At 50.3% G+C, this 12,792-nt stretch overlaps 1 protein-coding gene across 3 annotated transcripts in view; it reads right to left on the bottom strand.

The window, feature by feature from the left end:
* Positions 1 to 4,017: 4,017 nt before the first annotated feature.
* Col16a1 (collagen type XVI alpha 1 chain) overlaps positions 4,018 to 12,792 on the bottom strand; it is a 48,063-nt gene continuing 39,288 nt past the window's right edge. For all 3 annotated transcript variants that reach the window (XM_046469167.2, XM_046469166.2, XM_046469168.2), the window contains 10 exons: positions 12,598 to 12,651; positions 10,569 to 10,619; positions 10,140 to 10,229; positions 8,686 to 8,721; positions 7,543 to 7,587; positions 6,548 to 6,736; positions 6,149 to 6,215; positions 5,323 to 5,499; positions 5,109 to 5,186; positions 4,018 to 4,370 (listed from right to left, as the gene is read on the bottom strand). In XM_046469167.2, the coding sequence (XP_046325123.1) occupies positions 4,168 to 4,370; positions 5,109 to 5,186; positions 5,323 to 5,499; positions 6,149 to 6,215; positions 6,548 to 6,736; positions 7,543 to 7,587; positions 8,686 to 8,721; positions 10,140 to 10,229; positions 10,569 to 10,619; positions 12,598 to 12,651 (990 nt within the window). In that variant the 3' untranslated portion in view covers positions 4,018 to 4,167. The remainder of the gene's footprint in view (positions 4,371 to 5,108; positions 5,187 to 5,322; positions 5,500 to 6,148; positions 6,216 to 6,547; positions 6,737 to 7,542; positions 7,588 to 8,685; positions 8,722 to 10,139; positions 10,230 to 10,568; positions 10,620 to 12,597; positions 12,652 to 12,792) is intronic.

The following is a 12,792-nucleotide window of genomic DNA, read 5'->3' as shown; positions in this document are numbered from 1 at the left end:
TGAATTCCATGATTAATGGTTTTATTATCATCTTTGTATCAAACATACCCCAGGTGTGAGAAATTGTGCTAAGTGGTACTTAGTTTTTGCCACAGTCTCTTGAGCTAAATACTGTCACCCATTTATAATGCAGAGCTGAAGTTCAGCGAGTCTAAGTGACTTCCTTAATATGAAAAGGATAAGTGGATCCAGATGCAGTGGCACATGCCTGTTATCCAGCAACTTGTGAGGCTGAGGCAGGGGGATCTGGAGTTAGAGGCCAGCCTCAGCAGCTTAGCAAGGCTCTAAACAGCTTGGCAAGACCCTGTCTCAAACTAAAAAAATAAAAAGGGCTGGGCATGTGACTCAGTGGTTGAGCACCCCTGGGTTTAATCCCTAGTAACCCCCCAAAAAAATATCAGAAAGAAAGAAGTTCTGAAGTATGGGACTGAAGATGTAGGGGATATTTTCCCAGAAAGAGAATAGTGACACCTACAAACCAAGATAGCATGATGCATATTCATGACTCCACAAACACATTAGCCTATTGAGTTCCTAGCACTAGCCAGGCTCTGTTCTAGGTGCTGAGGATTCACCGCCTATGAGAATTCCTCGCCTCCATTCCCTCTGCCAAGCAAAAGGCTTAGTAGAACTTTCTGTTGGGGGGGCCAGAGGAAGCCAAGTCTTCTGTCAGGCAGTTAGAAGTCAGACACCAGCCAAAGACAACACCCAGGACTGTGCCTCTGAGGACCTGCAGCAGGCCCAGGTGTGTTTATTTTGGAGGGGACTAGATGAAAGAGAGATCAGGATCTTCCTAAGATTGAAAAACAATCAACTCATTTCTAAAACCTCAACTACCTGAGGCAGACAGAGGTGAGTGGGGGTGTTCCTGTTGTTGTTTCAGTTTCAGCCAAAGGGAGAAACTTGGATTTCATCCCTTTGTAGAGCACAGAGTACCTTCCGGAGATCATGGGAGCCCTGTGGTTGACCCATCAGAGGTGAGACAGAGCTTGGTAATGGAAGGCCATCCACTGGAAAATATTGCCTCCCCCAGAGATGTCATCCCTGCTGCCTCCTGGCTGGGCTCCACATGCCTGTATGGCTTACTGAGAAGGAATGCCAACACCCAGCAAACGATTATGGAATTAATTCTTTGTACTCCAACTAGATCCAGTTTTGAAACTTAAATTCTAGTTGGATTTCCACAGAACCAAACCAAAAAATGAGAACAACAGGCACGGCAATTTGGACACATTCCCCTTCCATTGTGGGATCATAACCAGAGGACCCTGATATATTCTATTACCGTAAATGATTCAGGACAGCAACAACCAAGATCTAATCTCATAAGGGGTTCACAGACCACATGTGAAGGAGTCTAGTTAGATTCTGTTGAATTGTGGTGATAGAAGAAAATATTAGGCAAAGAGAAATATTTAAACTCCAGAAAGCAGTGAATTTGGGTTTTTCTTTGCAGAAGAAATAGGCAACAGCCTTTTCTCCATCTTAAAGAACAGAGGTTTTCTCAAATTAAGGACCTTCCAGTTCATTCTTCACATTGCCATCAGCAAACTCCCCATTAGGCAAACCAGAGTCAACGTACCTTTGTGTCGTACCCATCAATGGCTTCTCCCCTGCAAACACTCAGCAGAGCAACCATATTGTTCTGTGTCCCATCACTCAGCCTGCTGTGCTCAGCTGTCTCTAGACCTTGAACAGCACATGTTGTTCTCTCTGCTTGGACCCATTTCTCTCTGTCTAGACATGGACAGGTCCCCCAAGCAATGCTTACCCCTGCCCCACCATCCTACTTTGTCTTGTCTCCCTGTAGACTCTGTGGGGACAGGAAACATATGTGTCTAGTTTGCCTTTGGATCCCCAGAGCCTAGTACATTTCCTGGCACAAAGTGAGAAGAGGAAATGGACTCTTCAAGTTAGACTTTTGTCAATCTGAATGATCTCTGTGTTGCCTTAAAAGCCCGGAATAGACTAGGAAATGAAGATGGGAGAATAACAGGGTAGGAATGTGCCGAAACTGCCTAAGAGAAGCAGGAGGCATGTGCCCCTCCTTCTTTTCCCTTCAGCTTATCCAGCTCTTGAACTGATGAGCAAGATCCACAGATATTTTTTGCTGACCACAGAAGAAGAGACTATAAAATTCAGCTTCCCATCTGGTTCTTCATGGTCCAAGAAAATACAGCAATTTCAAACTCCGGGGAGACAAGCACTCAAATCATGAAAGCTTAAACCTAGCCTGTCGTAGAATCCCCGAAGAGCAGCATGAATTTGACTCAGGAAGAAGAGCGAAGGAAACATCATTTACTTTATAAGGATCGATTCCCTGGAGACCCTCTAAGGGGATGAGTTTGATGTTTCCATATGGCAATTTCCCCCTCTGGCCTTCAGAGCCAACCTGCTCAGTTCAACAGCTGGTCCTTGCTTCCCTCTCTTTCTACTCACGCCAACGTGTTCCCAATCTTGAGTCCCATCATCAGTTCGTTTCGCAGACGGGGCTGAGAGTGGAGCCTAACTTTCTAGTGGGAGTGATTTAACATCTGTCCTCATCCACTGTCCAAAACCTGGCTGATACTTCAATGCAAAGATGATGTATTTGCTTTTTAATGTTTTCTGTTAGAACCAGGGTTAACTGAGAATTGCTGGTGAGAGATGAAAAAAGAATCGACTCCTCCCATATCTAAAAACAGCCTACGAGGCGCTCAGGCATGCTCAGGAGTCTGTCTGCCTGATTTCATTCCTCTGGCCACAGGCACACCTCTGTCCCTGACAGGAAAAAAAAAATAGGGAAAAGGTTTTGAAGCCATCCATAGGCTGGTCTCCTGGAATTTGGGGCCCAACCAGAGAAGGGAATACTCAGAAATGCCAGAGCAATGCCAGCTCTGGAGAGGTTTGACAGCCGGTTTGAGAGCTTCAGGCAGTTTGGATAAACATCTAGACTTTTAGTACATTTCTGAGCCTGCTCTGTGATCCATCCCTTTGAAGTTTATCCAAGTTGAATAAACCTTCCCCAAATCTGGGGCCAGTCAAAAAGCTTTCTTTGGAAGTCCCCTGGCCGTGCCCTGCTGCCTTCTCACAGGGCAGCCACAGCCCATCAGGACAGGCGATCTGAAAAGTAGAGAAGGAAGAAGCTTGAGACAGAATACTTTCTGTAATGTTCAATTCACTCTTTTTTTTCTTCCTTTCCTTTTTACATACGGAGAAGGAGACAGCAGATGGGTCACCAAGCCTCCATTGGACTTTGAGGACCACAGGCTTAGATCTGATGGTGGCTTGCCTGTGACCCCTTCTCACTGATCCAGCCTGGCTGTCTCTGAATCCCTAGGCTAAGATGTACAGGAAAAGAACCACACATGTTCAAATAACAAAAGATGCCATTTGCAGTCCAGAAAGTCATTGCCTGCAGCTGGAGAGCTGGTGATAGAGCCGTGCACTGGGATAGGCGGGGGGTTCCGTCTCATTTCTCTGAGAAGCAGTCCCTGGTTGCCTAGGCAGGGGCTGGAACCTGTCTTTTCTCCTGTTGGCCAGGATTTCTAATCACAGAATTACTAGAGCACGGAGAAGAGCCTGGGAGGGTTTCCAGGTGGACGAACACACCTCAGCACTGGGTGGCACCTCCCAAGATACCAGCTGGATCAGGAAGTGAGGAGGGTGGGCAAGGATGGGTGGGGTACCACACACTGGTTTCCTTAGGAAAGAAACAGGGAGGGTCCTTTACAAGCTGGAAGTGGGGTCTTCAAACCTGCTTTTGGTTCCCTTGGGAGGAAAGACTGAGCAGATCCCCAACTTGGAGCAAGTGAGCCATGAGGATAAGACACAGGCCTGGAGGACCAAAGGATGAACCAGAAGCATCTGGAGAGGGAAATTAAGCTGGGGACATCCTATACAACAGCACCTCACTACGCCTTTGGCTGACCATGGACAATGACGTCTTTGTGGCTCTGGGACCAAATGAGAAGAAGAGGATGACTGGGAGATGTGGCTGCAGCACCAGGGGAATCCCACTACAAGTGGGACTGCAGATAGTTTTATTTCTTTATTGTTAAAAAAATATTAACAGCAATTAACAATAACAACATCAACCACACAAACATTCACAACCTATCACAGAGTCCTGAACGCTTTGGCCAATTATTCCCAATGAAGTCCTTCATCTTGTGGCAGATGGCGATTTCAGCCGAAAGGCCCCTTCATGTTTTTCATGGGTGGGTACTGCTGCTCCATTGGCATGGCCCCAAAGCAGTCTGAGGGGTTGCAGTGGCCGGCCTTGCCTGGCTGGCCCATGGGACCTGGTGGACCAGGGATGCCAGGAATGCCTTGCTGGCCCATCGGCCCAGTTGCACCCATCTTGCCATACCCTGGAGGCCCCTGAGGACCTAGGGAGGGAAGAGTCACAGAAGGGAAATCAGGAGACCAGATCACAAAAAGAAAAGAAATAATGGTCATAGTTAGTAATATATTTACATTTGATGCATATTTGTCAAGTCACAACTTGTTTTTGTGAAAACCTGATCTGAACCTCACATTGATCTAACAAGGACAACCATACCACTGGCTCATTTTATTGAGAGCTTCTGTGACCATGCAGGGGGCTAGGTGATTTGTATGCATTAGTCACTGAATCTGCACAACGGCTCCTTGAGGAGAGAACTATTATCTAATTTTGTGGATGAGGACACAGGCTCAGAGAGGTTGCACTTCAAGCTAAGTAATAGAGTTGGACCTCAGAGCCAGGTCATCAGACTTTGGCTATTCTCTTTCAGGCTACATTGCCATGCCTGCATTTTTGAAAGCGACGCTGAGGACCTAAGTGACCTCTTCAAGATTACACAGCCAGTAGGATGCCGAGCAAGACTTGAACTTGGGTTCCTGACTCCCACTGTGTACAGCTCTCTCCCACTACATCATGCTAGCTCAGCTTAGAACTAAGGACAGAAGCTGGGTCTTTCTTTCCACCCCTAGCAGAGTGTCTTAACACAGTGACATTGCTGTAAATGATGGATGACTGCCCTGTAGATATTTGGAGTTCTACACACTTTGTTGTTGAAGGAACATTAAGAAATGGGACCTCTGCTGGCTCTGGATTCATCAACTCAAATGCTAGGTTTTCCTACCTGGGGGTCCAGGGAGACCATTTTCTCCTGCAACGCCAATGCCAATGTCTCCCTTTTCACCTTTGGTACCAGGCAACCCTGGACAAGAGAAATAAGAAGTCTTATCTCTGAGCAGAAAAATGATAGATTCCTTGAAACACACATACAAATACAATGCTCAGGCCAGCCCCCAGAAGGCTGCATATGCCCATGGGGAACCAGAGGGCAGAACTACCTCTCATTCCTGGCAAACCCTGTCGTCCTTCTCTGCCAATCTGACCGGGGAGTCCGGGTGATCCTGGAGCACCTGGCCGACCTGGGGCACCATCCTTCCCTGGCGGCCCTGGCCGACCAGGAGCTGCTGCTATCTCCATGGGGAACTGCATCCTGGAGGTGTAGTAAGCCATTCGCTCTGTAGGAAAGGACAGGGCAGGTCACAGGGGGCTCCAGGGACTCAAGACCACAAATGCCATAGACATGGCACCAATATGGAACAGCCTTTCTCCAAAGGACATCAGGATATGGAACATGGGGATTGGTCCCAGATCTTTGGGGAGCACAGATCTAATTTCAGCATCTCACTTCTCCAGTACCCTTCACCGGTTCACTGTTGGCTTCAAAATAAGTCGACTCCTTGCTCTTCATGCTTCCCAAGCAGGATGCCCAGCCCCCCCAGGACAGTGTGCCCCCAGTCCCCCAGCACATCAACATTGGATGAAAAGTTAAAATAAACCACAGCAGCCATCTTTCAATTGCTGCTTGCCCCTCTGTTTAGGAATCATTCCCTGCAGGTTCATTTGAAATCAATTTTCTTGTCGGCCACCTTGATCAAGTAGAGACCAGGAGGGCAGGAGGGAATCCTTTTATCTCTGAACAGAGCAGGTGACAAGGAAGGTCGGATGGATAATTGAACACATGTCTGTCATCCCCTTGGCCTCTAAGTGTGTGGGCGGTGGAAGGGAGGACACGGAAGCTTTAAGGGAAAGGAGGCCAGGGCTGGGTGGAGAAGTAGCTGGGAAGGGCAAGTGGCCCCCACTGCCACCCAGCCGGCTGCCACTTACCATCAAACATTTTAATGATCTCTTGTCTGATGAACCTCTTGATTTCATCATAATTCACCATGTCTCCCTGAGGGAAGAGAAGAGAAGCTGCCTCAATTTTACACTCTCTCCTGGGAGCAGCCTTTATGGAAATAAAGGAGGGTAAAGGTCCAGAATCCTCCCACAGATTTTAAATCCAAAGTCCTACCTTCCCTGAGATGGTACTCAAGCATTTTGTGCAGAGCATAGTTGGCTGGGGAGAGGGACCTGTAACCCCCACCCTCCCCATGCAGTTAAGAACCACCTAGACGGAGTCATGCTCTTTCCTGCAGAATGTCAGCAAGAGCTTCCAAAAGGACCCATGCTCCATCCCACATGCTTGCTCTGGGACAGTGCCCAGAGCTGCCAGCCTCTCCTTACCATGGAGCCAGGCACACCGGGCAATCCAGGGCTTCCCGCAGGACCTGGAGACCCAGGGTGGCCTCTCTCTCCTGCAGGACCTGGTGGCCCAACAGGCCCCATAGAGCCACTCTTGCCAGGTCCGCCAGGCATGCCAGATCTTCCCTTCTCTCCTGCCTGGCCCTTCTGTCCTGTGGGTCCTGGATCACCCTACGAGAAGAGGAAGTCACAGTCCAGCATTACCAGCCACCACCAAGACTGTGTCACGATGTCTCAGCAATCTACCCCGTCTTCTCCCTGTTTCCACCAGGTCTCCAGCATCTCTCCCTACTCCGCTTCACTGTCACCAGAGCAGTCCTAGTCCTAACGCTAACCCTAACCCTTCTAGAAATCAGTTCTCATGGTGTGGCTCCCAAATGCCCTTGGTATAAAGACCCCACTTCCCTGCCAGGCACTCAAGGCCATTGATGACATGCTCCTGGTCACACCTTCCTCAGCCTCATCTCCTGCCCTCCAGTTCCAGCCAGCCCTCCCTGGTTGTAACTCTCTGATCCTGCCATACTGTCTAAGTTTTCCCTGCCTGGACACCCTCTCTCATCTCTTCCACACCTCCTCCCCAGCTGAAATGCCCCTGTTCTTTACACGGCCTCTCTCAGCCCCAGATCCCACAGTGCTGTGTCCAGTCTTCTATTAAAAAAAAAAGAAAAGTAGAAAACTTGCCCTACTCTAGGGTCAATATGACTGGACTGCAGGGAGCACCGCTGCTCAAGGGCCTCTTTTTATCCCAGGCCAGGAAAAGGGGCTGGGATGTGAGTGAGAGGGAGCAGAGATTTCCATCCCCAGCCACAGCTAAGAACCCTGGAATGGCCCCATATGAGGCGGACTCACAGGTGTGGCTGCTCCCAGTCCTGCCCGCTGGCCTTCCTATGTCCCTTCTATAGCTAACATCATAGCTTAGAGCTGGGCTTGATTGATACATGAGTCAATCCTCTCAAACCCAGCTGCTGCCCACTCACCTTTGGACCAGGAGGTCCATAGAGTCCCTGTTTTCCAGGGGGTCCCTAGAAGAAACCAAAGTCAGGGATCAAGTCTATGTAGCATCTCTGAGACCTCTGGGGAGGTCAAAGCAATGAAAAGATCATCGTCACTGACCCAGGCCCCAGGCTGCATCTAGCTGGGCTCTGTGTAAGAAGAGATGACATCTCTCTGCCAACAGAGGGGCTGACAGCTGGAAGGGAGAATGATGTCCCCTGGGGCATGGCCTTGTTTGATCCTGTTAGCCGGGTCCCTCATCACAGATGAGAAGAAGTGAAAAGAAGTCAGAATGAGAGAGCCAGTCTGAGTCAGTGGAGGGCCCTGCAAGACCTGGTGCCCAGGGAACGCTGTTCTCATTACTGTCTCTTTTTGACCAGCTACAGGGTTAAAAAAAAAAAAAAAAAAAAGCATAAAACAAGACTCACTGCCATCCTTGTCCTTGTCCCCTAGTCTCTAGTTCCTCTCCCCCAAGGCAACAAGAATTACCAGTTCCCTATATACAGTCATTCCTCTGAATCCAAAGGGGACTGACTGTTTCAGGACCCCCCTGGGCACCAAAATCTGTGGAAACTCAAGTCTCTTGTATTCAATAGAGTAGTATCTGCACAAAACCTATGCACATCTTCCTATGTAGTTTAAATCATCTCTAGATTACTTATTTTTTTAAGAGAGAGAGAGAGAGAGAGAGAGAGAATTTTTTTTAATATTTATTTTTTAGTTTTCGGCGGACACAACATCTTTGTTTGTATGTGGTGCTGAGGATCGAACCCGGGCAGCATGCATCTCAGGCGAGCGCGCTACCGCTTGAGCCACATCCCCAGCCCTAGATTACTTATAATACTAAGATAATGTTAATGTTTTATAAATTCTGGGATACTGTATTGTTTAAGGAATAATAACAAGGAAAAAAATCTATATATGTTCAGCCCAGCAATTTTTTTTTTCTGAATATTTCAATCTCAGTTGAATCCATAGACATGGAACCTGCGGCTATGGATTCTGTCTGGAGATGGTCTGCACACACAGGGAGTGCTGACTGAACGAATAAGGAGGGACCAGGGCAAGCTGGGAACTAAGAAAGCCAAGCAGCATTCCCAAGGGTAAAGGAGCCAGCATAACAGTACCTCTTTGCCGGCCGCACCATCTGCACCAGGTTCACCCTGGGGAGTAGAGAGCAATAGACATGTGATAAACTGTGACCCAGTTTGACCCTGCAAACCTCACCTTGCCCACCAGGCACAACCAGCTCCACCAAGAGGTGCCAATCTTGCATCCCTCACCCTCTGATGCCTCACATTCCAGCCTGGTCTGGGAGCCCAACTGATGGCTCCCAGCTGCCTCCTTGACTGATTTCTGCAAGGGAAGAACAGACTGTGCCTCTTCGCTTGGGATCCCAGCACCCTGCACACTCCCTGGCTCTGAGTATATGGTAAATGTTTGCTGAAGGAACACATGAACTGTGAGCCTCTGTCCTCAGTGAGATTTGCCAGGATGAGCCTGAGCCAGCTCCCTCCCCACAACAGGAGAGGTTGCCCACCCCCTGCTTATCTGCCTTCTGGCGGGCTGCTAGGGACAAAGAATCTGTGACTGCCCAGTGAGTAATAGAGTTCTGGGGTTCTGGGGTTCTGGGAGCTCCTGAGGGAAGGACCTGTCCAGGATCCTTGGCAAGAATCAGAATAAGCAGCAGAAGCCACCTAGGCTGTCCTGGCACATGGGCTGACTGCCACCTCTACACTAACTGGACTCATCCACCCCATTCCAGGCCCCCAATCTCAGGTCATTGTGACTGCTACCTGAAGGAGAGCCCACATGGTGGAAAGAACTTGATGGGCAGGGGGTGGGGCTAGAAGACCTGAGTCCCTGTCTCCTAGAAGGCTATCATCCCAGAGACTAGCAATCAGTTCCAGCTGATGTGGGTCACCTTGTCTGGATATTTGCAGACTGGGTAAGGACTCAAGATCTAGAATCAAGTAGGGTGGGAGTCTAGCTCTTCTACTGTGTGACTCTGAGCAACCTGCTTAGCCTGGCTGAGCCTTGGTTTCCTCATCTGTAACACGGGGCCAACCAGATCCACTAAGTGGGGCTGCCATACAGAGTAAGATAAAATGTGCATCAAGCACCGAGCTCACCATTCAGCACATGGTCTGTGACCAATATAGCATCACTCAGTGCTAAACATGAGCTGAGACCATGTTGTGGTTTCTGAGGAGCTCAGAAAGTTACAGTAATAGCACTGCATTTCTGGTTCCTGACATTTTCAAAGACTCTGTGGTTGCTGGCAAGCATCCCTAGGGCCGGGGGGTGGGTGGACAGGGACAGAGTCTCCTCTGTCTGATAACTCATTGAAGAATTTGCATGAGGTCAGTGGCGCATCTTCAGAGGCAGTGACCTGTGTGCACTGGCTGGCAGGGCCTGTCACTCCCAGTGTGCAGTTGTCCCAGGTATGGGCTCCTTGATGTGGTCCTGCTATACTAACGCCTCTCCTCCCCTGGAGATCCCAGGTGTGCAAAGCTGAGCCCAACTGGCAAAGCCAGCTGACCCTTTCCTCTGACCTGTGCTATAAGATAAGGGGTCTTACCGGGGGACCAGGGTGTCCAGGTGGGCCAGGCTGACCTGGGAGGCCCACCATGCCCCTTTCTCCAGTGGCTCCCCGGTCTCCTTTCAGGCCCTAGAGAATAGGAAGGAGAATGGTGGGTGGGGGTAGAAGTGGACCCCACCAAGCCAGAGGCAGACCGTCCACCATGTACCAGGAACCATGTCCCCACCTCCTGGGCCCCAAATGAGGAGGGGTGCTGCCTGAATTTGCAGCAGGGCCCTGGGATGGCCTCCAGCCTTTGAAGCCCTAGCCTCATCCCAGAGTGGGGATCTTTGGAGGTAGGTAAGGCGGATGGCAGAAGTGGGGATGCAGACAAATTGTTTTCCATCTCTCTGGATACCTCCAGAAGGAACCTACAGCAGAACAGGGCAACGCTCCTGGGAAGGAGGAACGATGGGAAGTGTCACTCACCACTGCAGAGATCCCAGCTGGACCTGGCTGGCCCGGAGGCCCCGGAGGCCCCTAAAGAGAAGCGATGGAATCAGTGGGATGGAAACAGGCTCTCAAGATGAGGGGCAGAGGGCTGAGAGCTCGAGCAGGCCCAAACTGCCCCATTCCATGCTCCTCCTGAAACCCTTCCTTCCTTCCGGGACACAGGACCCTCACAGCTAATGCCCACTGAGTGGTACACCTGGAAGCTATAGCCAGAGACCAAAGGCAAAGGGCCCAAGAGAATGAACTACTGGCCGGTGTCTTCTGAGACCCCTGCTTTCCCAGAGGCAGCCTCACTTCCTGCTATTCTAAGGAGGAAGGAAGACCAGGATCTGGGGTCTACACAGCAGGGGGCGAAGGGTGGGGGCTCAGCACCAACCCAACACACACTAAGAAGCTCAATAGCCAGGCACTCAAGCCCAGTCTCTTGGAACCCTCTAACCCTGGGTCAGTGAGGAACCCCCAGGAATGCTCCTTCCTGCTGGGCTGTCCCATCTCTGATGATCCACATCCTTGTCTCTGAGGCACAGCTCAAATGTCACCTCTCTGGTCACAGTGATTCTTCTGAACCCCAGGGCACTCAGTTCTCTCTCAGAGCACCTTCATCCACCTTCACAGATGGAAAGTTCCAGAAGCCATGGCCTCTGTTCCACTCATCTAAGACTCCTGGGATAGAAATGTCCAGCACTGGAACTCTCATGCAGCAAGGGACCTGGGCTTCACATACAGGAACAAGAGGAGGAGCCCTACACCTCCTCCCGCAACACCCTGACCCCCGTCCCTTGAGTCTCCACTGGGGCCACAATACAGAGTATGAGACTCCTTTCATCTGTAAAGTGAGGAGGAACTGGTCTAGATCTGGGGTCCCCAGGAGAGGGCTTCTGGACCCCTTCAGGTACATTAAAACATCCACGGGGACTTGAGAATTCCTTTTTTTTTGGTCATGAACTATTTTTAACATTTCTAAAAGCCTCCTGGAGATTATGCAGCCAGCACAACAGGGCTGCAAGAAATGCCAGTGTATTTGCTGTCCCTGGAGCCCTATCAGCTTGATGCCGTCACACTGATCAAAGGCACCAATTGGCAGCTATCTGCGCTACCAATGAGTAAAGTAGATGGGAAATTCATTATTGCTCTAACGAATGTCCTCTCCGAGTCTCTCCATCTCGTAAACACACCACCTACTTACCTCACCCAGGCCAAACTCGGGAGTCGTCCTTAATTGCTCTTTCTACCACTCCACCCTGCCTCTGCCCCAGACCGCCACCGCCAAGCACATCCTAGATCCATCCTGAGTCCCCTCCGCTACAGCCACCCATCCACCACTTCCCTGCACGTCTTTCCCACGCTCCTGATAGCACCTCTGAGGGCCTCCTGTATGTCATAGTGTCCTTCTCAAGGCTCAGCTTTCTGACCCCACTCTCCACCCTTCTCAAATGGCACTCCAGCCATGCAGACCTCCCAGGGTTCCTCAGACACACCAAGCTTCTTGCTGCTTTGGTCCTGTGCATCAGCAGACCCCTCTGCCCTGGGCTCTTCCCCTGGACTCCTCAGAGCTGACTCGTCCTTTTCTTCAGGCCTCAGCTTGAATGTCCCTTCTCCACTAAGTGTTCCTCCAAAGCCAGCTCCTGGCCCCTCTGTAATATCACCTCTGCCTGATGCTTTTGTACCAGTCTGGTGCCTGCCTTGAAGTGCCATGAGATGAGGGGGCCTGTCTGTCTTGCTCACTGCTGTCGCCCCAATGCTTGGAACAGTGCCTGGCAGGGAGCAGGTGCTCCATAATTATTTGTTGACTAACCGAATGCCTTTTGTGATAAGTGAACATGGACGTGCCCAGAAAACAAGAGGCAGAGAGCTTTGGGACCGCTGAATCGGGTGAGCCCACAGCCCCTTGTAGCTCTCTATGTCTAGGGAAGCGCCCTTTCAGGCCATCAGTGACTTGCCCACCACCACCCACAGTGGCTTCCCAACATTCCAAGAAACAGAGACAAAACCAGTTTTAACTCACAATGTGGCCAGGGGGGCCAGGTCGTCCTTGGGGTCCCATGGCACCAGGCTCACCCTGTGGAAGACAGAGAAAAAAGATGACACAGACACAGATTGCCTGGCACACCTGTGGCTACTTAGATGGGAGACGGGTGAGCAGGGAGGTGGGAATGCCAATGGCCAGAGGAGCATGCTTTCCTTGTAGGTGAGTGGCCCA

Source organism: Marmota monax, unplaced genomic scaffold, assembly GCF_021218885.2.
Source record: "Marmota monax isolate L192 unplaced genomic scaffold, Marmota_monax_Labrador192_F-V1.1 WCK01_AAM20220418_F8-fsc00008, whole genome shotgun sequence".
NCBI classification, from domain to species: domain Eukaryota; kingdom Metazoa; phylum Chordata; class Mammalia; order Rodentia; family Sciuridae; genus Marmota; species Marmota monax.
This window is presented reverse-complemented; position numbering and strand designations above follow the sequence as displayed.